The 24543-nt window shown below is 48.2% G+C and overlaps 9 protein-coding genes across 9 annotated transcripts; 4 read left to right on the top strand and 5 right to left on the bottom strand.

The window, feature by feature from the left end:
• Window positions 1–6149: 6149 nt before the first annotated feature.
• Window positions 6150–6845, top strand: FOBCDRAFT_136356 (proline rich protein 5MeD; the record flags this gene model as incomplete). The annotated part of the gene is made up of 1 exon (XM_054705227.2): window positions 6150–6845. One exon carries the CDS (start codon window positions 6150–6152, stop codon window positions 6843–6845), a length of 696 nt encoding a protein of 231 aa, XP_054561202.2.
• Window positions 6846–8261: 1416 nt separating this feature from the next.
• Window positions 8262–9598, bottom strand: FOBCDRAFT_241398 (G-protein alpha subunit-domain-containing protein; the record flags this gene model as incomplete). Its single annotated transcript, XM_031185471.3, has 3 exons — window positions 8262–9239; window positions 9283–9409; window positions 9465–9598. The coding sequence occupies 3 exons, from the start codon at window positions 9596–9598 to the stop codon at window positions 8262–8264; spliced, it is 1239 nt and encodes a 412-aa protein (XP_031036606.3).
• Window positions 9599–10047: 449 nt separating this feature from the next.
• FOBCDRAFT_227120 (uncharacterized protein) lies at window positions 10048–11279 on the bottom strand. The gene is made up of 2 exons (XM_031185472.3): window positions 10982–11279; window positions 10048–10862 (listed from the first exon to the last, which is right to left on the bottom strand). Exons 1-2 carry the CDS (start codon window positions 11192–11194, stop codon window positions 10140–10142), a joined length of 936 nt encoding a protein of 311 aa, XP_031036607.2. The 5' UTR covers window positions 11195–11279; the 3' UTR covers window positions 10048–10139.
• A 255-nt stretch (window positions 11280–11534) lies between these two features.
• FOBCDRAFT_203708 (uncharacterized protein) lies at window positions 11535–11928 on the bottom strand (the record flags this gene model as incomplete). Its single annotated transcript, XM_059609078.1, has 2 exons — window positions 11535–11720; window positions 11776–11928. 2 exons carry the CDS (start codon window positions 11926–11928, stop codon window positions 11535–11537), a joined length of 339 nt encoding a protein of 112 aa, XP_059467423.1.
• Window positions 11929–11967: 39 nt separating this feature from the next.
• FOBCDRAFT_276214 (and other transporter-domain-containing protein) lies at window positions 11968–12381 on the top strand (the record flags this gene model as incomplete). Its single annotated transcript, XM_031185474.2, has 1 exon — window positions 11968–12381. The coding sequence occupies one exon, from the start codon at window positions 11968–11970 to the stop codon at window positions 12379–12381; it is 414 nt and encodes a 137-aa protein (XP_031036609.2).
• A 1360-nt stretch (window positions 12382–13741) lies between these two features.
• Window positions 13742–15518, bottom strand: FOBCDRAFT_262466 (general substrate transporter; the record flags this gene model as incomplete). Its single annotated transcript, XM_031185475.2, has 4 exons — window positions 13742–14388; window positions 14449–14568; window positions 14616–14896; window positions 14944–15518. 4 exons carry the CDS (start codon window positions 15516–15518, stop codon window positions 13742–13744), a joined length of 1623 nt encoding a protein of 540 aa, XP_031036610.2.
• A 781-nt stretch (window positions 15519–16299) lies between these two features.
• Window positions 16300–18171, top strand: FOBCDRAFT_251615 (glycoside hydrolase superfamily; the record flags this gene model as incomplete). The annotated part of the gene is made up of 6 exons (XM_031185476.2): window positions 16300–16374; window positions 16446–16733; window positions 16788–17098; window positions 17159–17352; window positions 17399–17515; window positions 17564–18171. The coding sequence occupies 6 exons, from the start codon at window positions 16300–16302 to the stop codon at window positions 18169–18171; spliced, it is 1593 nt and encodes a 530-aa protein (XP_031036611.2).
• Window positions 18172–18287: 116 nt separating this feature from the next.
• On the bottom strand, window positions 18288–21898 carry FOBCDRAFT_185832 (uncharacterized protein; the record flags this gene model as incomplete). Its single annotated transcript, XM_054705226.2, has 7 exons — window positions 18288–18498; window positions 18557–19393; window positions 19438–20359; window positions 20653–20718; window positions 20865–21363; window positions 21418–21808; window positions 21858–21898. 7 exons carry the CDS (start codon window positions 21896–21898, stop codon window positions 18288–18290), a joined length of 2967 nt encoding a protein of 988 aa, XP_054561201.2.
• Window positions 21899–22825: 927 nt separating this feature from the next.
• On the top strand, window positions 22826–23844 carry FOBCDRAFT_262463 (uncharacterized protein; the record flags this gene model as incomplete). Its single annotated transcript, XM_031185480.3, has 2 exons — window positions 22826–23163; window positions 23212–23844. Exons 1-2 carry the CDS (start codon window positions 22858–22860, stop codon window positions 23842–23844), a joined length of 939 nt encoding a protein of 312 aa, XP_031036615.2. The 5' UTR covers window positions 22826–22857.
• Window positions 23845–24543: the final 699 nt, after the last annotated feature.

Genomic DNA, 24543 nt, shown 5'->3' with positions numbered 1-24543 from the left:
CTGGAACGGTATTTATCGGCCTCCACCCTGACTCCAATATCACCATCACAACCGAGATCAACAGTAGGACAGCTCCCTATACGACATATCTACCTGCAGCAAGTCAGGGAGACCCCGGTACTATTCTTATTGAGGTACCTCCCGCCGACAATGTGACCATAACAACGCAAGTTACAGGCCTGACGGCTCCCTACACGAAATACTCTCCCCCAGGCAACGCAGGCGACCCAGGTACAGTTCTCGTAGAGTTGCCCCCTGATAGTAACATCAACTTCACGACTACAAAGGAGGTCAGTAGCCGGACTGCACCATTCACAACCTATTCCGCGCCCGCGAACAGAGGTGATCCTGGTACCGTTATCATCGAGATGCCTCCTAGTCACAACGTTACCGTCACAACTCAGATTATGGGTTTGACGGCTCCCTATACTACTTATTCTCCTGCAGCCAGTGCAGGTGACCCAGGGACTATCATTGTGCAGCTTCCCCCTGATAGCAATGTCACGGTTACAAAGGAGGTTAGCAGCCGGACTGCACCGTTCACAACTTATTCCGCACCCGCGAACAGAGGTGATCCTGGTACCGTTGTCATCGAGATGCCTCCTGACAGGAACACAACAATTACTACAACAATTGCAACTCGCACCCTTCCCTACACTACATATGCGACGCCGGGCAACAAGGGGGATGTGGGCACTGTTATCATCGAGATGCCCCCCGACAGAAACATTACCGTTACAACCGAAGTATCTTCTCTTACGAAGCCGTACACGACGTACGCATCGCCTGCCAATGAGGGAGATCCAGGCACTGTTATTATCCAGATGCCTCCTGACAGAAATGTCACAGTTACAACTGAAGTACCTACTATAACGAGGATGTTCACAACATACGCAGCGCCTGCAAACAAGGGTGACCCAGGTACCGTCATCGTGGAAATGCCACCTGACAGAAACGTTACAGTTACAACTGTAGTACCGTCTCTCACGAAGCCCTACACAACCTATGCGGCGCCTGCGAACAAGGGTGATCCAGGTACCATCATCGTGGAAATGCCGCCTGACAGGAACATTACAGTTACGACTGAAGTACCTACTCTCACGAGAATGTTCACAACATACGCAGCACCTGCAAATAAGGGTGATCCAGGTACTGTCATCATAGAGGTGCCGCCTCCGAGGAATATAACAATCACTACAACGGTCGCTAGTCTGTCTACTCCCTACACTGCCTATTCTGCTCCAGGGAGTCAAGGGGATCCAGGGACTATCATCATCGAAATGCCACCCGAGAGAAACATCACGACTACGCAGCAAGACGTCGGCACAATCACCAGACTTGCCACAACTTACCTGCCTCCTGCAAATCCTGGTGACCCTGGCACCATTGTCATCGAGGTACCCCGAGAGACCAATACCACCGTTGTAGAGGTTGTGTCTACTATCACACGACCCGTAACGCGGTTTGTTCCTCCAGCAACTCAAGGTGATCCAGGTACTGTTTACCTTGACGTACCGCCAAGCCATACCGTTACGATGACTACTACAGTGAGCACAATTAGTCGACCAACTACGATATTTGAGACCCCAGCTACGGAAGGTGACGCGGCAACAGTACTTGTTGAGATGCCCCCTGAGTATAATGTCACTACGACGAACACTGTGCAGTCTATTAGTCGACCTTTGACCCGATACTCAACTCCAGCTGAAATCGGCGATCCGGGCACTGTTTTCATTGACCTACCGCCGGAATACAATGTCACAGTGACTACAACAATCCCTACTATTACAAGGCAATCTACAACATTTGCTCCGGCTGCTACTCAAGGCGATCCTGGTACTATAATCATCGAGATGCCACCTGCATACAATATCACCTCAACACAGACCATACAGACGATCAGTAGACCAGTTACCCGCTACTCAGGTCCCGCTGAAATTGGCGATCCAGGTACCGTATTCGTGCTTCTACCTCCAGAGTACAATATCACAGTCACAACAACCATCAATACTATTACAAGGCCAACAACCACCTTTGCTCCTGCAGACATACAGGGCGATCCTGGCACTATTATTATTGAACTTCCTCCGGATACCAACACCACAATGACTCAGACAGTCCCAACAATCACAAGGCCTACAACTCGGTATTCCCGCCCTGGCACCATCGGGGACCCTGGTACTGTCTATGTGGATCTACCACCAGAGTATAATATCACGATCACCAAGACTGTCAATACAATCACAAAACTGATAACTACCTTCGCGTCACCAGACACGCAGGGCGATCCTGGCACCGTTATTGTTGAACTTCCGCCGGACTCTAACGTAACAATATCCTCGACTGTGCCAACTATTAGCCGCCCGGCTACACGATTCGCCAGCCCAGCTGCTGCAGGAGACCCAGGTACTGTTTATGTCGATCTGCCGCCAGATTATAACGTAACCACGACTGCAACCATCGACTCAATCACTAGGGTTAGGACCACTTATAACTCGGCTGCAACACAAGGCGATCCAGGAACCATTGTTATCCAAGTTCCTCCTGATTACAATGTAACTACAACCCAGACCGTCAACACTATCAGTCGGGTCCGGACTACATATTATCCTGCAGGCACGCAAGGCGACCCTAATACGGTCTTAATACAAGTTCCAGTGGATTATAACGTCACTACCACGGCAACAGTCGACTCAATCACGCGGGTTAGGACAACATATAACCCTGGTGCGACGCAAGGCGATCCGGGTACGGTCATCATCCAGATCCCAGTGGAGTCTAATGTCACCACGACTCAAACCATCAGCACAATCAGCCGGGTTCAGACATCATATTATCCAGCTGGTGTTCAAGGCGATCCCAACACTGTTCTTATCCAAGTGCCGATTGACCACACTGTCACCAGCACCCAGACTGTCAGCACGATCACCCGGGCTCAGACATCATATTATCCAGCCGGTGTTCAAGGTGATCCCAATACGGTTTTGGTACAGGTGCCTCCTTCGTATAATACCACTAGCACCCAGACTGTGAGTACCATCACCAGGGTTCAGACATCATACTATCCAGCTGGTGTTCAAGGCGATCCCAACACTGTTCTTATCCAAGTGCCGATTGACCACACTGTCACCAGTACCCAGACTGTCAGCACGATCACTCGGGCTCAGACATCATACTATCCAGCTGGTGTTCAGGGCGATCCCAACACTCTCCTCGTACAAGTCCCACCCTCGTACAACATAACGACCACAAAAACCATGCCTACAATTACTATGGTAACTACTATTTATGTTGAGCCAGCCAATCAGGGTGACCCCGGCACGGTCTTGGTTGAGGTCCCACCATCTCGCAATATCACAACGACACAGACTATCAGCACAATCAGTCGGGTCCAAACATCTTATTATCCTGCAGCAAATCTAGGTGATGCCAACACTGTCCTGGTACAAGTTCCAGTCGACCGCAATGTGACAGTAACCCAGACTGTTCCTACTATCTCGAGGGCCAATACGATATATAATCCTCCAGCCACGCAAGGAGACCCAGGTACTGTACTAGTTGAGGTCCCCCCATCCTACAATGTTACAACAACGCAGACGGTACCTACGATTACGCGAGTCTCTACTACTTATGCCTCACCAGCCGTTCAAGGCGATCCAGGAACCGTCATCATTCAAATCCCACCTTCATATAATGTTACGACAACGCAGACAGTTCCTACTATCTCGCGGGTTGCTACAGTATATAACCCCCCCGCTGTACAAGGCGACCCTGGAACCATTATTGTAGAGCTCCCGCCCTCATACAATGTTACGACAACGCAGACGGTTCCCACCATCTCACAAGTTGCTACTGTATACAGCGCTCCAGCCGTCCAAGGAGACCCAGGAACCGTCATCGTTCAAATGCCCCCTGCTTATAACATCACATCTACCCAAACAGTTGCCACTATCAACCAGGTTATGACAAGCTTTGTGCCCGCTACAGCACCAGGCAGCCCGGGGACTGTTCTCATCCAAGTCCCCCTTCCTGTCAGCTCGACACTGACAACTATTGCCCCCCCAATTGTCAGTTCTGCCATCATCAAGTCCACTTCTTCAAGTACGAGCACTAGCAGTAAGATGCCCCAGGCTTCTTTCGGTCCCACGTTCGACTGCGATGGCTATGGCTATACGATTTCGACTCTTCTCGGCAATACTCTTACACAGGTCAATCTAAACACCGGCCAACGTACCACAATCAAGAGTGGTATTGGTCCCGGCGGTACCCTTCTCAATGTCGCTGGGGTCGCAGGTGCCATCAATGCCATCGGTTTCAACAAGCTTGATTACTACATCTATGGTACGGTCAACCAAGGTCTCGTGAACGGACTGCTCTGCGGCCTTCTTGGATGCCCTTCGTCCCAACTCATCCGCATCGCTAAGAATGGTGCATACGAGACATTGCCGCTTACCATTCCGTCCAACATGATTGATATGGGTGACGTTGATGATCAAGGGCGATTCTGGGTTTCCGAAAATGGAAAGAAGTGGTGGTGTATTGATGTTAATCCGGCCTCGCCTACGTTTGGCAAACTTCTTAGCAGCGGTACATCAGCTACTGATATTCTTGCTGGAGTAGGCGATTGGGCGTACGTGCCCGGCGGAGGTGACTACCTCTATGCCGTGCAAGCCTCGGTCATCGAATCTGGTCTTCTTCGTACGAATATTGTCCGCTGGTCACGCACAACCCACACATGGGAGCGCTATCAGTCATATCCTAACCTCGTTCTCACTGCTACAAATCTGGTCTGGGGCGCTGTCATGGCAGGACCAAATACCCTGTGGGCACAGGAGAATTTACTCGGCCAGACATGGAGGTTTACTATCGGGAGCAGCGCTAATCCTACTCCTATACCAGGGGGTTCTATCCTCAACCTGCAGGGAGATGGTGCTAGGTGCCCAGATGCAAAGACTGTCTTTGGCCCACCATTTAAATGTGACGGTAATGGATATGTCATGTCCAATCTACTTGGTAACACTCTTACGCAAGTCAATCTCAACGATGGCACCCGCTCTACGGTGGCCAACGGTATTGGCCCTGGTATCATCAACGCTATCGGTTATAATACTCTCGACAATTATATCTACGGTATGGTCATCCAAGGGCTCAGCTCAAGTCTCATCCGCATTGCCCAGGACGGTGCCTATGAGATCCTACCGGTTACGATTCCTTCAATTATCATCGATATGGGCGATGTCGACAACCAAGGACGCCTTTGGGTATCTGAGAGCGGAAAGAGATGGTGGTGTATCGACGTTAATCCTTCTTCGTCGACATTCAGCACGCTACTGAAGAGTGGCACGTCTACTGCCGATATCCTCTCAGGCGTAGGTGACTGGGCCTACATAGCCGGCGCTGGAAACTATCTGTATGCCGTACAGGCCTCGGTCATTGAGTCAGGCCTTCTTCGTACAAACATTGTGCGATGGTCACTTACAACACAGACTTGGGAACGCTATCAGTCATACAGCAACTTCGTCCTTACAAGCTTGAACCTCAACTGGGGAGCTGTAATGGGAGGCCCAGGCGGCACTTTATATGCACAGGAAAACCTACTCGGGCAGACGTGGAAGTTCACTCTAGGAAGTACTTCCAACCCTACGTCTTTACCGGGAGGTACTATTCTCAATCTCTCAGGTGATGGTGCCAGATGCGTAGGTTTGGACCCCACTACGATAAACCTGCCTCCCTCGACCACAGTCACTGTTACCACCACCGTTTCAACCATTTCTCAGGTTTTGACGACGATAGCAATGCCCAGCAGTCAAGGAGATCCTGCTACGGCCATCGTTCAAGTACCTGCCCCTTACAACGTCACGACAACGCAGACGGTTAGTACTCTCACCAAGGCCACAACTGTTTTTGAGTCTGCAACGGCTCTGGGCAGTCCCGGCACCATCCTCATCCAGTATCCTCTCCCCTACACTGTTACGATAACCACAAACGGTGGTACAACAATCAATGGCCCAGTTACATCAACTCTATCGCCTGGTCAACCTGGTGATCCTGCCACCGTGATTATTGCAACTCCAAGTTCTCCCCCAGCTGCGGCAACATCCTCTGCCGCTGCTCAACCTGCATTGAAGTGCGACGTCTACGGTTACCTCATGCAAAAGACTGCATTCTACCGTGTTGATCTCACTAGTGGAAAAACTACTCTCATCAATGCTCTTGTTGGACCCGGTGGCAATATCAACGCTATTGGATACAATAAGTTCGACAATTTCATTTACGGCATGTTGCAGGATAGCACAGGTACGCAAGTCATCCGCATTGCTGGTGATGGTTCCTACACCCTTCTGGCTGCACGCACCTCAGACCGTAGTGTCAATATGGGCGATATCGACAATCTAGGCCGATACTGGATTGCTACATCTGCAAAGGCTTGGTGGTGCATCGACCTCATGCCGGGCTCAGCAACCTATGGAAAGATCATCATGAGCGGCACTGCTGTTACTACTCTGACTGCAGCTGACTGGGCTTTTGTGCCTGGCGGTGGTGATTATATGTATGCCGTTATGGTCGACAGTGGTGGCTTAACCTCAACTCTAGGCCGTTTCAGTCGTACCTCATACACCTGGACGACTGTTAAAGCGTATGGTAATGTTGCCGGTTCAAACTTCTGGGGTGCCGTATATGCTTCTCAGGACGGAAACCTGTATGGCTCTGAAAATAACAGCGGCCAAATCTTCAAATTTCCTGTGGCACCAACAGCAGGTAACCCTGTTTTCATTGCAACAGGTCCTGCGTCCAGCTCTAACGATGGAGCGAGGTGCATTGACAGCCAAACTCTCCCAGTCTAGGACGCAAACTCAACCATTGACAAATTTCCTATGTATATCTTGTCCGGATAGCTTCGTATCCCTTCTTCATCAGCTTCGTTTCCTATGTTCACATATCATGGCCAGCTTTTAATCAGTTTGGTCACCGCCTTGTTTCCTTTGTCCTGATTGTCTACATGACATTTTGCGCTACATGCTGCTACCTTATCTCCTATGTTTGTATTATATAATTTATGTATCAATAGTGAATTGGCGCTATCCTGTTTCCAATAAATTGGCAATTCTTCTGTACTGAAATCTTGAAGTGACAGTACACAAAGTTCAAGTATATGAAGCATCAAAATAATGCATGAAAAGCTAGACAATCGCCACTGATGGTTATAACTCGAGAACGTAGGTTGCAGGACTGATTTCAAAGGAATCGAGCTATCCATCGTAAGTGAACCGAAGAGATGTTAGAAGGCCTGCCATTGTTGAAGAAAGAGACAAATGACAAGAACAGTTGGGATTGAAGACGGATGAGAAGTTGAAGTTACAATGAGATAATGGAAATTTTGAATAGAACGATGATGGTGGTGCCGGATGAGCCTGACAAGGCTCTGTATCTTTCGTCGATGAAAGGGTAGTAGGACTGCCGGCGCGTCAGTTTCCAGTGTCCACAGGTTGCCTGAAAGCCTCAGAATAGTGTGCCCTTTGAGGTGCTCTCATTTGCCCTTCTCTAGGGAGAGCAAGTGCCCGAAGTCGAAGCAAAATCCACCACGGATCCGTCATTGAAATTAGCCTCCTTGGCCACGCCGTCTGCCATTTTCATAGTAGGTTCGGGCAATATACACCTGTCTATAGTACCTAAATGGGGTAATATTGCCGGTGATTTCTCATGGTCATCATGTTGTGTCATTAGTCTGGGTTGTTTCACGTGAATACGGTGCAAAATTCAGTGGCTCTTGGTGTTTTTCGTAGTCGCATAATGACAGGACCTACTGAGTACACGTGATGCTCTGTAATAGGTTTACTATTAGTAGCTGAGATAGGCAGCTTTTTCTTTTTTTTTTTTTTTTTTTTGCACTAATTGAGTGAACTGACCATCAATAAAAGATCCAAAGAGACAATGATGTATTAGCCTATGAAGTTGAAGACTCTTAGTGGGAAGAAGGTAAAATGTTCGTGACACATACTCAAACAGAACAAAATAACGAGAATGCGCCAATTAGAAGAATTAAAACTTAAACTAAAAACTAATAAAAGAAAAGAAAAGTGTGAAATAAGAAGCAGATCATAGTCTTCAGGCTAGTAGACGCTCTGCAAGCAATCTTGCCGAGCTGCTGCTTAGTAAAGGATATAATTAGGGCCCGCCATGGCCTATAAAGCAAATGGGGAAGCTATGGAAAGCGCGCTACTAATAGAATTAAGCCCGGCAAAGGGTAAAGTTCGTAAAGACTAGTTTGTACACTTAACAGGAGGCATACCAAGCTCCTTTAAAGCTTTACTAAGTGACGTATTTTCCATAGTCTCAATGGCAGCTATCACGCCCTCTGCGCTATGAATATCTGCAACGTGTATATACACATTTTGGTTAGCTTTCGCAAGTTCCTGGAACCGGTCTTTAATGAACTTGAGCGCTGCATCTCCGTCACTGCCTCCCTTAAATTGGGGAAACCATTTCGACAGCGGCGACTGCAGAATCTTGTTTCTAAAGGCCGAGACATTTGACAAAATGACGAAGAATGGCGTCTGGGTGAACCATCTTGAGTTGACCAACGAGCTAAAGAGCAGGATATCCTCGTGGAGCCTGTTTATGGTCTCATCTTCCAGCAGACTCTGGTCATAGATGGCCAGGTCAGAGATAAAAAGAATACAGGCTGCGTCATCCACCAAAATGTGAATCCATTTTCGCCTCTGTGTTGACCTATCCGTGATTTGTAACAATCGCATCGTGTGGCTGTCTCGATGGATGAGAGCCTCCTGGGCCACTGGCTCCAAACGGCGCTGGTCAAAGTGGAACCAGTCATGCTCTGTAGGGACGTACTCTGGCGCAAAGATTCGCTCCAAGAGCTTACTCAGATTACCATTTCCAGTGCAGGGGCAAGTAAGGATATGCGGAAAGCGGCCATTCAAGAATCGTCGCTCGATGTTTTCGAGGTTATGGCCAAACTGCTTAAGCGCAAGCCGCAGTTCCTCGTCGCAATACAAGCTCACCATGCTTTCAACCGTTTCTTCATCTTCTGGTTCCTCGCGCGACACAAGCTCCTTGACACGCCCCAGGACTGGATGGACATTAATCCATTCTGGATAGCCCGCACATTCTTCAACAATCAGCAAGCATTCCCGGCACATCGACGCGACGAAGCGCCTCGCCTCGACCCGAACATTTGCGCATTCTTCATTGGAAAGCGGGAGCTCAAGAAGGCGGGTTTGCTTCAAAAAAAAGACTCTTGTCGTGCTCATCGCCGAAAAGGACGATCTTTAATTGCCGTTTCCTCCGCTGGGACTCGGCAGCGAGGTATCTGTCAATGGCACGGGTCCGCGCCTCCGCCTCGTCAGGATAGCTGGGCATTGGTAGAAAGTCCCCTTCCTCCACTTGGAGGCTCTAGAGGTATCATGGATTGCAAGAATGGGGAGCGGGTGCGGAGGCCCTCCCACCACCGTGCGCAGCTGCTCTCGGCCCGAGTACGTCGGCTTCCGGCTCCTTGACTGGTAATGGGATTTGGACATTTGAGACTGTCCTCGTCAATACCGGATGTATTTGTGTAATCATTTTCCTTTTCGCGGTTCATGACGGTTTTAAGTACGCGATATAACAGGTGGTCGTGAAAGAAATGGAGGGAAATGGAGGGAAGTGGACGGGCCGGGCCATGACCCCGCTGACTCGTTCGCTGCCTGATTAGGCTGAAGGCAAGATGATCTTCACAAAGACTATGTCGTCGCGCCCGATGGGAGTGCCAAAATGCTATTAAGTCATATAATCAATGCAGAATGCAACTACTGCAGTATTGAGCAGATTTTATTGGGTCAAAGTCTACCCTGTCTTCTATTAAAATATCTATTATATCAAGGCAGAGAATGCAGGTTTGAGATTTAATATAGACCATGGTGAAATGTCGATGCTACCTTAAGTTCTTAAGGATACAGAGTGGTTAAGCGGCGACTTTGGAAGGGTAAGGAATCTCTGCACACTATCTCTTCTATAAATAAACATATGATTCATTTGCTACACACTTCTGATCTCCTCTGTTTTGAGATAAGATGAGGTTTTCATTTTATAGGCTATGCTTAATAACATCTAAGAATCTAAGTTCTCTGCCACCTCTGCTAGTCTCACATGGTTAAGCAACAACACCCTCGCAGCTCTTCCTTCGCGATCATCTGCTTGGCCTTGATCGTCCGCTCCATCATGATCCATAACAAGATGGGAAGGACTCCTCCCGGTGTCGGAGCAATTGCTAGATCACTCCTGTCAAAGAGAGAGTGGCTCACATCGCCGATGACGCCCTTTTCTGTAGCATAGAAGCCAAGATCAACCAAGACACTCACTTCTGGCTTGACCATGGACGCTTTGATGAAACCGGGTCCGCGATGCAGTTCCGAGATGATTATGGAAGCGCGTGGTCTCTGAACTTCCTTCTGAAGAGCTTCACGTTTGTCTTGACTGGCATCATAGGATGGATCGAAGTCTTTAGACGCGCTTACGTAGGGGAATTGGCGTTTCATCTGCTTGATGAACTCTTTCGTAATGATGTTCCCAAAACCGACAATCTGGATTCTGGCCTGCTGTGCCGACTCTAGCAACCCATACCTGGCCAACAAGCGGACCAAGGCGTCTGCAGCAATATTGTCGGCCTGGCATTTAGCGTACTCCTCAATGTTCTTAACAGGATTGATGTATCCCATGATCTTTGCTTCATCTAACTGGTGAGGCAACGGGCGCTGTATAAGGATGCCGTGGATTTGAGGGTTCATGTTCAGCTTCTTGACTTGGCTCATGACCCGTATTGTTGATGCGTCGACAGGCATCTCATATACCCAATAGCTGACGCCAGCCTATACGCGGTGGGTCAATTGAGCTCTGCAAGGCAGACGCCGGGGAGTATCTTATGCCACATCGCAGCGATTGTCCTCAATCCGGTCCCTGATCGGGATGGGGAAACTGTTGAACTTACCCGTGCAGCAACGTGAGCCTTGATCTTGACATAGTCTACTGCCTCAGTGCCTGTGTTGAAGAAGATAACGGCCATGACTGGCTTGACGCCACCTTTCTCAGCTTTTCGACGACACCAGCGCTCAATGTCCCGGACGACCAGGTCTCCCGTGAGAAGACGGGCGGAGCCGTTCTGGAACCCTAAGGGGGGATTTAGCAGCTCAAAGCCTTCCATTGTCGCTTTATCTGTTTGTTAGGCAAAGGTTGGAAGCAAGTCGTAGGTGCTAGGTTAGCTCTTGAAATACTATGCCATATGTAGGGATCACTGGGGGTTGAATGGGGGACGAAGTAGGACAAAGGCTGGGGTGGACCGTGCACGTGCCACACAAATCTGGGGACCAATAAGGAAGGACACCATCTCCGAGTCAACAGAGCAAGTAAGCTAATATTAACACCGACTTATCTATCTCCTAAATAAATATAAAGTCTTTAGGTCTTAGTTATGTAAAGTCAATAATACTCTCTGTTTTATCATCTTTTAGTCTTTATAATAAACTAAGTATTATTCCCCTGTCCTAAACCTTGTAAACAATCTTATAGTTTGAGATACTACCGTCGCGGTACTCCTGAAATCCCCGGGATACGTCGTCAAAACCGTTCTTGAAGAGTTTATAAGAGTTTGGCTTAATCTGGCCCGAAGAAAGAAGCGTAGGTAACTTTTGAAAGAAATCCGAAGCAAGTTTGTGGTCTTCTTGACTAGCCTATTAGACTCGTAAGCTTTTAAATCCATTCCATCTCATTGATGCACGTGCTTACCGGCCAGTGGAATTTCCCATAGCGATGCTCTTGCATAAAAGCTGTCCAGACGAGGACGTCAGTAATCTTGATACCCTTAGCCACCTCTTCGGTATTAGCTTTGCCGGGGCGGACGGTGCACTCCTGTCTCGGGTCGGCTACTCCAACGGCCATACTTGTGCGTCCGCGGCCGTTGCTTTCTTTTTCCTCGACATGTTGATCTTCGGCATGAGCGTCAACTGCGTTCCTTGGGTTTATGTTCCCGAGATCCTCCCCTTTAAATCCCGCACTAGAGGAACAGCGATAGGAATCAGCTCCAACTGGCTGTGGAATTTCACTGCCGTCATGATCACGCCAGTTATCATCAATCGCCTGCAGTGGAAAGCGTATCTCATTTTCATGGTTACGAACTTACTCTTCGTGCCCGCATTCTATTTCTTCTACCCAGAGACGAGTAACTTCAAGCTGGAGGACGTCGATCTTATCTCCTCTCAAGGCGGAAACCCTGTATCTGTTGCGCGGCAGATGACCAAGGACATGAGGAGGAATAACATCAGCGTCAACAGCAACGGGACAATCTCAGTTGATACAGAGAAATCGCAGACCATGATTGTGGAAAGCGCTTAGAACTCTAGTCCCCAAGTTATGAGCCAGATGTGTGTTATTTGTAGTTCAGGCCTATGGCTCCGAGCTTACAATCACCACATAGAACTCGATAGGATTCTAAGTCGCAGCAACGAAATCTGCAGGATTGCCGACTTGGTGGGAGGAAGAGGTCTTGGGCAAAGCTTTTATATTACTGATATATGAAATAAAACTATTAAATAGCCAAGAGCGTAATACGTAAGCAGTTAATTAGGTAGGTCAATTCAGTGCTTCTTATAAACTCTGGCCATATGTTAAACAATGGAATCCGTTTACATGAAGCTATAGCTTTGCTGGTATAGTGAATAAAATGTCGTTGACTAATATTCCAGCAGCCTGAGCAACACCAAAGCTGGAAACGTAGCCTCCGTCTCATTAGTCGATGTCTGCAAACCTGTACATTCGATTTGCCCTTACCATATACGGAGTACATGAACAATGTTCTGGTCACTATTTCTCTCCTTCTTAACTTGCACTCCACCTATTTTCGCTGGTATGATCTCGACGTCTGAATCTTAGATCCTTTAAACCTCGGGGGCATTCTCATAAATGCGCTAAAGGATCTAAGGATACTATTAATAGAAGTATTAAAAGCTTCACGCCCCACGTACGTCATTTCTAAGGTCCACATCCACGACGAGATCTCTGATTCATCTATGGGCTTATCGATAAGATCCATCCGAGGATGGATACTCACGTGTTATCCACTTGCTCGATCCCTCCAAGGATTGCTGTTCCATAGCCACATACGGAGAAAGGTAACGCGTTAGTGGATCTGTGTGCAAACGCGCTCCAGATTCACACCTCAGGCATCAAGTCTTGATATTAAACGTTGTCAAGGGTAGTACTTCGTGCTGTCTTAGAAATTGTTCATCTCGATGCTCCAACAGTGACTATTAGCTGAGGTCCATGGCGCTAACAGAGAAAAAGATTATACCTTGACGCTTGACTCTGGGTCCGTAATTGCCAAAGATCAGAGATGAGTAAACGCGTCTCTCTGCATCTCTTGCTCACTTGGCGTTGATCCATCAAGACCGTGGAAGACAGCCCCGGACCACATACATGCCCAATTCAGACTCTCATTGTCGCCTGGAAGATTTCTCGCATCAATGGCTACCTCGTGCGCTCGTGACAGGATACTCGTGACAGCCATACCACTAATGCTAGACGCGTGTTAACAGGGGTATGTAATTGGCTAATTGATAAGATCATCTACCCTGCACTAATAACTGTGATCTTTGTTAATATATTAATTTGAATAAAATAGGTTTAATACTATCTAATAATTAAAAGAGAAAATTAAACTCAATATTCACTTATTACCTTTATTTTCAGCTTTAACCTAGACCTTGCGGTCGACATTCTCCTGCTCAAGAGTCGTTGGTACGTCAGTGCTGAAGACCTTGGACTTGACAGGCTCGTCCACAGTTACGTCTGCAGCCTCTCCGTCAAAGATGACAGCAATCTCCTCCAAAGCTTTACCCTTAGTTTCGAGGAACCAACCGTATGCAATGAAACTCTCGACAATGAGGACAGCAACGTAGACGAGGTAGTAACGCCACCCAATGCTGTCTAACCCAACAGGGTTGACATACTGGTTGACGAAAACAGCACATTTCGTCGCAAGAACATATACACCCATTCCCTTCGCCCGGATTGAGTACGGGAGAACCTCAACTGAGTATGCCACTGGGAGAGGCGAGAAAGCCATGCAGTAGAAGATCTCATAGACGAAGATTAGAGCCATCACCGCAACACCGGCAGACTTGGCCTCCGTGGCGGCAAAGCGTTCCGATGCGATGGTCCATCCTGTAAAGACAAGCAACATGCCAACTGTAGAGATTCGGAAGAGAGGACGGCGACCAACGCGATCGACGAAGCAGGCGCTGGTGAGAGCGAGGGCCCAGTTCCAAATGTTGATAAGACCGTTGACTAGGGCTTGTGTCTTCTTGTTCGTGATGCCGACAGTGTCCATGACTCGAGAGAGATCTGCAGAGTCATTAAGTCAGCCATTGACCCGTCAGATTGTGACTGATGAAGTCGACTTACAGTAAGAGATCAATCCATTTCCAGACCATTGAGACATTAGACCCATGCAGATGACGAGGAACATCCTGTAGCGGTTACCCTTGGTGCTGACCATAGACTTCCAAGTAGTTTGACCAGATACTACGGACTGTCAGTAAAGTATGACAGAGAGGCAGCGAGCGACCTACACTTCTCTTGCTCAATTGCGGCTCGAATCTCTTCGTATTCCAGCTCTACTAGTTCCGTCTTGACACCTTCTCCATGGTACCTCGTAAGAGCTTCGAGGGCTTCTTCACTGCGATCGTTTGATATGAGCCATCGTGGGGATTCGGGGAGGAACCAGACAGTCGATAGCTGGATGAGACTGGGTGCCATCTGCAGCAGGGAAGGGATTCTCCATGACCATGTGCTGGGGATTACTCTAGTGCCATAGGTGATCCAAGCAGCTGCAATAGAGCCCAGGAACCAACTAGACAAGTCAGCAAAGTCAAAGGACAAGCAGCAAGATTGACTTACCAAGTGTTGCAGATAGCTGTAATGGTGACTCGATCCTTGGGGTGAGACAGCTCACTAACCATGCTAGGAGACGCAGTCGTAGCAAAAGACAGCCCAAAACCCAGAATGAAACGGCTGATAACAAACATGGCAAAGTTGGTACTCTCGCACTGAAGAATAGCACCAGCAATCATGATGATGCTTCCTGTAGTGATACCCCACCGTCTGCCATATTTATCAGCAACAAAAGGCGCAATGGGCGTGGAACAGATGCTGCCAAGCGACATGATAGCGCTCATGAGTCCAAGCTGAGATCCGCGTGGGTTGTCAAAGAAGTCATCCCAGTAGGAGACAGTCTGCAGAGAGTTCATCATACTTCCATCATATCCAGAGGTTGCATATGACACAACACATGCTGGGAAGAGCAGGAAATAAAGATGTCTCCGCGCAGCTGACTTGTACCAGCTTGGAGACTCGTTTGAGAGCTCAGATATGCGCGAAGGCTTGTAGGCTGCATCGGTGGTACCCTGCTGGCGGGCTTGCTTTGCGAGCAAGTCCTGCTTTGGGGCCGGAAGACGATTTCGAAGAAAGTTCATTGCGAAGGATCAATCCAAAGGAAATGTCGGTGTTGATGAACGGGATACTGGGGATAAGAGCAAGTCACCTTGCATGGTTGGTTGTCTTATATATGTGTTTGTGATGTGATAAAAAACCGGGAGTGAGAGACTTGCTTTTGCCTATATTGTCTGCCAACCTAGAGTGCACCTGGTTAGCATCCGAAAACTCGGGTGTCATTCACCCCATCAATTCGATAGCGTTGCAGCTAAACTTTGCGGGGTCGAGACCAAATTTCTGGGGGAACTCCGCATATTGCTCATGGGGATCGTTCCATGTGTCGGGTCATGCAACGGTAAACTCATCGGGCAACTGTGAAGTCTTTGCATCACCAGAGAATTGCTCACAGTCATGAGTGAGATGCTGCGGAGATGGAGGATCGAGATGGACCAATCATGGCGTCTCGGGGGAGCTAAATCATTGCCCCTACGTATTTCACGACTCGTGTTCCACTTTGAGAATATCGGGGTTAGAATTTAGCTGCCCCGAAGCGCTATGATTGGCTCGCCTCCTCTCCAACTTGGTTTCGGGGCAAGGAATTCACTCCCCCGCGAGGTATGTTGATGCTCAAGAGAAGTTTGTTTATCCTCGGTAATCCACGGTGTCCTCATGAGCTAACATCATTGGTATGATCATGAGATGTGCAAAGTGGACATACTCCGGGGGAGTATATACCATGGGGTATTTAGGAGAAGTCCATGCGCGCCCTTTCCGGATTGCTTGCACTATTGTTGACCAATTCACCGGCTGCTGACTTCAATCATGACTACCGGAATACTAAAGACAGACTGTGATCGCATTGTCGACGCAAACGGCGATGCAGTACTCTTGCGCGGTGTAAGTTCTCATACCCATGCTCGCTGTCATGATGTATTGCAAATGGCAACATATTGACACCGTGATCACAGACTGCCCTCGGCGGCTGGATGCTTATGGAGAACTTCATGAATGGCTTCCCTGGACGAGAACACCAGATTCGAGCAGCGCTCCTCAAGGTGCTTGGCCAAGAGAAGCACGACTTCTTCTTCGACAAGTTCCTCGAATATTTCTTCGGTGAAAAGGATGCTGAATTCCTTGCTTCATTGAACTTCAACTGCCTGCGATTATGTCTCAATTACAGACACTTTGAAGATGACATGAACCCATTTGTTATCAAGGAAGAGGGTTTCAAGCATGTTGACCGAGTCATCAATCTCGTAAGTCGCAAGAACTTTACTTATCGCCAGCTGTTAATGTAAATAAAATCGTAGTGCGCCAAATATGGTATCTACACTATCCTCGACCTTCACGCCCTACCTGGTGGACAAAACCAGGATTGGCACTGCGACAACCCGACCGGATACGCCGCCTTTTGGGACCACAAACACTTCCAAGACCGAGCGATCAACCTGTGGGAACATATTGCCCGAAGATATAAGGGAAATCCATGGGTTGCTGGTTACAATCCCATGAACGAGCCTGCTGATTCTGAGTGGAGTCGCCTGTTGGCATTCTACGACCGTATCGTGCCGGCAATCAGGAATGTCGATCCTGACCATATCCTATTCTTGGAAGGCAACACGTGAGCATCATCCACTTGAGTCAATCTTCTGCAGACGTACTGATGACAGCCTCGACACAGATTCAGCATGGACTTCACAGGCTTCGACAGAGTATGGGACAACTCGGTATACGCCATCCATGACTACTGTGGTTTTGGGTTCCCGAACAGAATCGGTAGATTCCAAGGTACAAAAGAACAGGAGGGCTACATTCGTAGAATGTACGATCGCAAGGTGGAGTTCATGAAGAAGCACAACGTGCCAATCTGGAATGGTAAGTTTCATTAGGCCCTTTTGATGACCTAAGCTGATCTCTGCAGGTGAATTCGGTCCCATCTACGAACGAAAGGAGTACAACCCAGACTGGGAAGTCCAGAACCAAGAGCGATACAACATGCTGGATCGACAGATGGCTATTTACACTTCTGAGAGCATTGGTAGGTCACCCGAAAATTCATTCCATCAATAGCACTAACACAGCTCAGCATGGTCGATCTGGGCATACAAAGACGTCAACGTCATGGGCATGACCCATGTCTCCCCAGACTCCGCTTGGCTCAAGCTTCTCGGACCCATCATCAAGAAGAAACGTGATCTCGCTGTCGACTCATGGGCTTACGATGATGCACATCTCCAAGACGGCCTCTTCGGTCCACTACACCAGTGGTTTGAAGATAACGTCCCTGCTCAATACTCCAAGAAGTACCCCTGGCAATGGCGCATGCACATGCATGTCTTCCGAGGCATTCGAGGAATTACCATGGCCGAGTATATGATCCCTGAATGGGCAGACTACTTCAAGGGCAAGAGCTTTGAGGAACTGGACGAACTCGCTGCAAGCTGGAAGTATGAGAATTGCATGCAGAGAGGACAGTTGAATGAACTTCTGAAGACATATGCGCCGATGAAGGCCGGTGACAGGAGACTGGAAGGAAAAGTCATTGAATCAGAAGGTACTGCAAGTGATGTGGCCTCTAAGGAGGCATCTGTCTCAGGTGTTGGCATCTTTGAGCTGTCGCCGGAGGAGAAGCTGAAAGCTGAGCTGAAGAAACAACAACACCCGCAAGCCCAACCTGTACCTGTCGCAGCATAGGCTTGCCATTAGACATACCATGTAGCCAGTTTTAGTACAATACAAAAAGCAAGTAATATCTACGTCCGTATACAAAGCCAGCTTAGACATGGGAATGCAAGTCGAGTAGTCATTTATCATTCCTCGTGTCTTACTATTCTATTTCTTCGAGCCACATCAAGCCTCTCTAGTATTTCGATATGCCATGAAAACTCTGCCACACTGTGGCTGAATCGAGCAAGGTTCCTCTTTCCACCCAGAATTACATCCTCCACATCGTCGGGCAGTAGATCCTTGAATATCGGAAAGATCGTCGCAACCATCAGGATGATAGTCATAGTGAAGGTGCTTGAGAAAAAGGGACATGGTTAGTAATAGCCAAAACAATAGCGGTAGGATCACTCACACCATCCCAGTGGGGAACAAACATGTCAAACTATTTACCGTCTGAACATCAAATACCTTGATAAACCCCGTGCATCCATCCAAACAAGACTTGGATCGTTTTAGAACTGCGTCTTTGCAAGGATGCGATTCAAAGTTGTCGATATTGAGAACGATGAATTCGATGAAAGGCCTGTGTATAATGTATTGGCCTGCATAGTATCTCCCCTTGAGTCTCAAGATGTTCCATGAGTTATTGCCGACTGGAATGCCCTGAATACGCGCTGTTGGCGATTGGAGACTTGCAGGAGAGCTTGTATCAGCCCCTGTCATTGGGACATCTTGAGACGGGTTGCTAAGGAGGAACTCGGGTAGGTTGCGGTATATGGCAGAGTGATGCGACCAGAGATCTTCCGATATTCTGAGCAGCCAAGATGCGTAGTTTGATCGTCTTGTCCGGAACTGCTCCTTGTCATCGTAAACAACACTGTTAACAGTGTTCAGAAAGCGTCTGATGGCTGAGTTTGTGGTTATTTGAAACGCGACGAGCTCTTCCTGGCTCCTTATCGAGTTTGCTTCTGATGACTCTGGTACGGATGGCGAGATAGGGTGGTTTTCAGCAGTAAAGGCTGGGTATGGGATTTTGTCTTCATATCTTGCTATACCAGATGGTGACACAATTGATATCTCAGATATGAAATCACATTCGTATATGAAGGATATCCAGTACAAACGACGGAAGCCATCAGAGATACTCTCGTTCTTTGCTTGTAATCGGGCCATGCTCTCGCACTTGACAGCCGTTGCGTGCGCCCAGTGAAAAGCTTCTGCTACTGCACCCGACGCACCCATGTAGATGCTAAATCGTCAGTTATTTCTATGAGGCGTGGGATGGCGGCTCACCTTGCGAGCATATTGGCCTGAGCAGCTTCTAATGACATATCAGTGGAGACGTAACCAAGTATCAACCTTGCTTTGCACCATAGTTCGCTTCTCAGCTGATCCTCAGGAATGTTTGAGCTGTTTGAGAAGGGTTGACTGTATCTATGGTTCTTTTCGATGCATATGTCAGACTGCCCACTCGAACTCAGTAATGCCAGACAAAGGACCACGAGAAGCAGGCCGTATTGCGGCATATCAACCGTTGCCGTCTCATCATTTCCGTCAACCTCTCTCGCTGTTACCATCTCGAAGATATTGAGAATATTGCTCTTTGACAGCAGAGGGAAGAAAATGTTGACTTTTGTAAAATAGAGGTGAATCAAATCGTGCAGTCGTGCTATACTATCGTCACGAGACGAGCTAAAGTATGAGCTATCGTAGAGCTTCCACGAGGAAAGAGGCTGCGAAGTTGTTGAGGGATGTTTGCTATTCTGCTGCTCTTGAAAGAAGACTTCAGTTGCATCTGCATAGCTCGGCAACTCCTGTTGATCTGTGCTGTTCTCTGACAGAAGCGTCTGGACCAAGCTCCATGAGAAAACGTGATTGGCGTTGGCCGTATGCGAAAGAGGTATTTGAACTTCAAAGACGGGCTCTCGGCCCTCAGTGGTTGAGTCATGCAAGTTGTCGGGCTGTGGATCATGATGGCTCATAGGTGTAGCTTCTGGCGGAGCTCTCTGAGCCTGCGATGATGAAGTTGACAAAAGGATGCGATCCTCGAGCAGTTGCATCCGCTCCAGGAGGACTTGAGTGTTATAGTCAATCTTGGGTTGTTTCGCATCTCGATAGACGCAATCGACATTTTGTGAAGCGCAGAGGCCGCATCTTGGCTGAGCAGCGTCACAGCGTGTCTTGCGCATACGGCAGTTTACGCATGCTTGTATCACTCGTCTACGATGGGGGAATTGATTGTATGACATTCTGATGGGGAGGAAGCTGATGTTGATAGGGCAAGAGTTCAAGAGTCTGGATCTGGTGGTGGCGAGGATTGAGCAGGCGGTCAGAGCTGGCAGAGAACCAGAAGGGTTAGCAGTCTCCGCCAACGACTACTATGTAAGTTACAGAGCATATAAGTCTTTATTTGAATCAGTGGCAATGAGAAAGAAGTTATTGTGTATGATAACCAACGCTGATTGATATGGTTGTTCTTGCTGGCCAGGATATGAGAAAAGATATGACTCACAAGTGTATTTGGGGATGATGTAACAAGGTTATGGACCAGGTCCAAGGCTGCTGCGATTGTATCTGTAATAGGGAAGTACCAAAAGCTTGGATGAGGTTATTGCAAACAAGTCTGATGCTTTTATATTTATTCATTGACGTCTCTGCCGAGGCTGGTCTAGACTCAGCCTGTCGTGAAACTATAAAGCAGGGCTCTTTTTAAGACACACGGTTGTCGTTATATGCGAGGCGGTTACTGCTGTAACGCGTATCTGTAATTACCCCGTTCAAACTCGCGCCGAGAATCCGCTCCCTCACAGCCTTAAAGCCCCTTAGGGTCTCGCTGGAAATAAAGTACGCGGCTAGACCAGTAACATACGCCGCTGCCGCGCTCGTGCCAGATTCATACTTCATTCCATTATCAACATAGTTCCAGGCGCTAGCGATGTGAGCACCTGGAGCGAACATATCAACACAGCGGCCGTAGTTGGAGAAAGGAGCACGGCAGTCATCGGGGCCACTTGCAGCGACTGTGATGGCAGTATCGGCTGAGGCAAGGGAGAAGGCACCGGCGAAGGTGGCGTGGTTCCCTGCTGCAACAACCACCGTGATCCCAGCATCAGTAGCATTCTTTACCGCAAAGTTGACACTGGAATTGTACAGACCGCCTGCAGATAGGTTGATGACGCTCCTGTCAGCAATACCTTTCGCAATGGCGTCATTAGTAGCCTAATTTATGCCCTGTCGGATCCATAGCATGTTACTTCTGCCGCTTTTGCTTACCACCTTGACCGAAATCATGGTGCAACTTTTAGCCACACCATATGTTTTGCCTCCGATAATTCCTGCAATATGAGTGCCATGGCCCGATTCATCGTCATCTGGTGACCCTAAGACGAAGTTTGCTCTCCGGAAAGCTCGTCCAGAGAATTCGGCATGTGAGAAATTGATGCCAGAGTCAACAAGGTAGAAATATGTGCCAGAGCCCGCGGTTACATCGTAGCGGTATCGTCGTAAACCGTCATTTCTGGTATGGCCTCGGGAGATCCGTGCCAGGTTCCAGGGGGCATTGAGCTGTAATTTGGATCTACGCGTTACTTCAGGGCGGTGAGCAATGGCTTCCGAGGTATCGGGTCGCCGTCGTGGACCAAGTATCTTTCTCGACACCCGTAGACTGTTCTCTGTTAATATGTAGTCCAACGCTTGCTGTAGATGGGACTTACCATCTCAATGGTAGTTCTGGAATACCATGTTTTCCGGTCATCTTGGATCTCCTGCTTCTCGACATTACATGGTGTAGTGGACTATTGTATAACAATGGAGCTTTGGGGGGAATGTTGCGACAGCTTCTTATATACCAAGAATATTTATAAGGTTGGCTGTGGTTGAGTTATTACGAAGCTTTTTAAAGTAACCTTTTAAGACTTTATCTTTATTATAGGGCTGATGTATATTATTTGACTTTTAGAAGCAGTTAATGTCTGGTGCAAAAAACTGATATTGTATTGCGTGAAACTATTAACTTTCATATATGAACCTTGTCAGATGCCTTGATGACAAAAATCAAAAAGGAATACATATAACTTTAAACTAAAACTTTGGTTTATTCCACCCCATAAAGCTTATAGATAGCTCTATTATGTCCCGATTTATAACCAGGTTTTATAATGTTAACAGAGACAGATTTAACAAGATGGAAAGATTTATCTGCTTGGGCATGTTAGACGATACAATTTAGACACAGGAACTTTACAATTGAGCTTGGGCCATGGACGAGATTCAGCAAGATAATGTATCGTGATCTTGTCATATGTGTTAGCAGCCTAAAGCTCAACCTTATGGGCAGCAATCGATCAAGTAACTACAGCAAGATCATGAGAGTCATGAGTAACCTAAACCCGGTGAGCTCGCTTGCCTCACAAGTTGCAGTCTAGTTCGGAGCAAATGTACATGATCATTTGCAATAGCAATGACTGGAGTATTGACTAGCTCCATTATATTGAAACAGACCTCAGAGGACATTGGTGATGCCGCTGCGTGAAGCGATCGGATCTCCAATGTAGATGCGAGCCTGACTAATTTCCAGGCCACAGCGCCAGACCCATCGGAGTTCCTCCGCGCAAACAGCTTACCCCAAAACGGCTCGACACCAAGCCTATAAAATATTCCAACAGCATCTCACGGCCGTCATCTTCAGCCAAGCTATACATAACCTCCAACAAAATGAACTTTTATCCACCGCCACCCGTGATCAAAGCAGAGGTTTATCTGCGCATCCCAGACGACAAGCGTTGTTTAGGCCAAGAGTCAGAATGGCGCGGGGGCTTTGCGGGGTCGTTCCAGCACATCTTTCTCGAAGGTCCAGTCGTCGACAGCGCTGGGAATCTCTATGTCGTGGATATTCCGTACGGTCGCATTCTCAAGATTGATAGCGAGAAGAATGTTACTGTTGCGTGCACTTGGGATGGCGAGCCGAATGGGCTCGTGGGGACAGCCAACGGGGATTTGTTGGTGGCGGACTACAAGCAGGTATGGACAACTCGTGTCTGAGTTTATGCGTGACGCTGATTATAACAGGGCATATTGTCATTTAATCCTGAGACAGGCAAGATTGGTCCAAAGTTGACGAGAAAGAATCTCGAGCGATTCAAGGGCCCGAACGACTTAATCGTTGACTCAAGGGGCAACCTTTACTTCACCGACCAAGGCCAAACCGGCATGACAGATCCAACTGGTCGCGTCTACCGTTTATCGCCTGATGGGAGACTTGACACTCTGCTTGACAATGGTCCCTCACCCAATGGTCTCGTCCTCTCACGAGACGAGCGCTTCCTCTACGTCGCCATGACACGGGCAAACCAAGTCTGGCGCCTACCCCTACACGCAGATGGCACTACCTCCAAAGCCGGCGTGTTCTTCCAGTCTTTCGGCAACGCAGGTCCTGATGGTCTTGCCCTCGACGAAGAAGGCAATTTGTTCATCTGTCATCCAAGTCTTGGTTCAATCTTTGTGGTGAATACACATGGAGTACCCAAGGCTCGAATTGTTAGTGGATCGCCTGGAATCAATCTGACAAATTGCTGTTTTGGAGGACCGGAGCATAAGACCTTGTATATTACTGATAGTTTGGAGGGGAATATTCAGACAGTGGAGTGGCATTGCCGGGGAGCGGTGGCTGCGCCGTCACTGAAACAACGCAAAGAGCAGTAAACAATGATTAATTTGAACTTGGACCGGCTAATACCTTGCTTGTGACTACCATGACGCGACTTGATAGCCATAGCTCTTGTATCATCGACCCAAATAGGCGCAGAGACATCAGATAGATGATTCCCTCATGATTTCATTATTGTTTCTCCAGCCACAGCTTCAAGTTCAAACCAGTATACCGGCGGTCATCTTCACACTTCGCTGGGGGTTTACGCGTTGGTCTCACACCGTCATCACTGCAAATCTCTGCCAGTCCGCCTAAGACTTCATGGACGCAAAATTATCTCCGACAAACGCGAACCAAAATCCACTAACTCAACCTGCTCCGTCAAGCTGCGGCCTTTCTCCAGGGCTTTTCCCGATGTAACACAATCTTTGACTCGTGAGGAGGGGTACCTCAGCTTCGTCAGCAACTTCCTCAAATCTACGCTCCGAAACCTGTGCCGGGCCCAGCCCGATGGCACTAGGACATGCTCCGACGACAACACTTTGACTCCACGCTAAACAATGGGCCCACCCCAAGTTCTGGGGAAGTTTTGGATCTCGGGGAACCAAGATCATCCCCGCCTTTTTCTCCGCGACGTGAGCGTTGCATTTTTCTCCACGCTTCTACCGTTTGGAGTCGGCGACCCCCGTTGACTCTCTGGGGAAGGTTTTCCGCCAGGCTGGGCAGGATATATTGCACCCCCTTTTCTCCTC

The sequence above is a fragment of the Fusarium oxysporum genome, chromosome VI (assembly GCF_013085055.1).
Source record: "Fusarium oxysporum Fo47 chromosome VI, complete sequence".
Taxonomy (NCBI): domain Eukaryota; kingdom Fungi; phylum Ascomycota; class Sordariomycetes; order Hypocreales; family Nectriaceae; genus Fusarium; species Fusarium oxysporum.
This window is presented reverse-complemented; position numbering and strand designations above follow the sequence as displayed.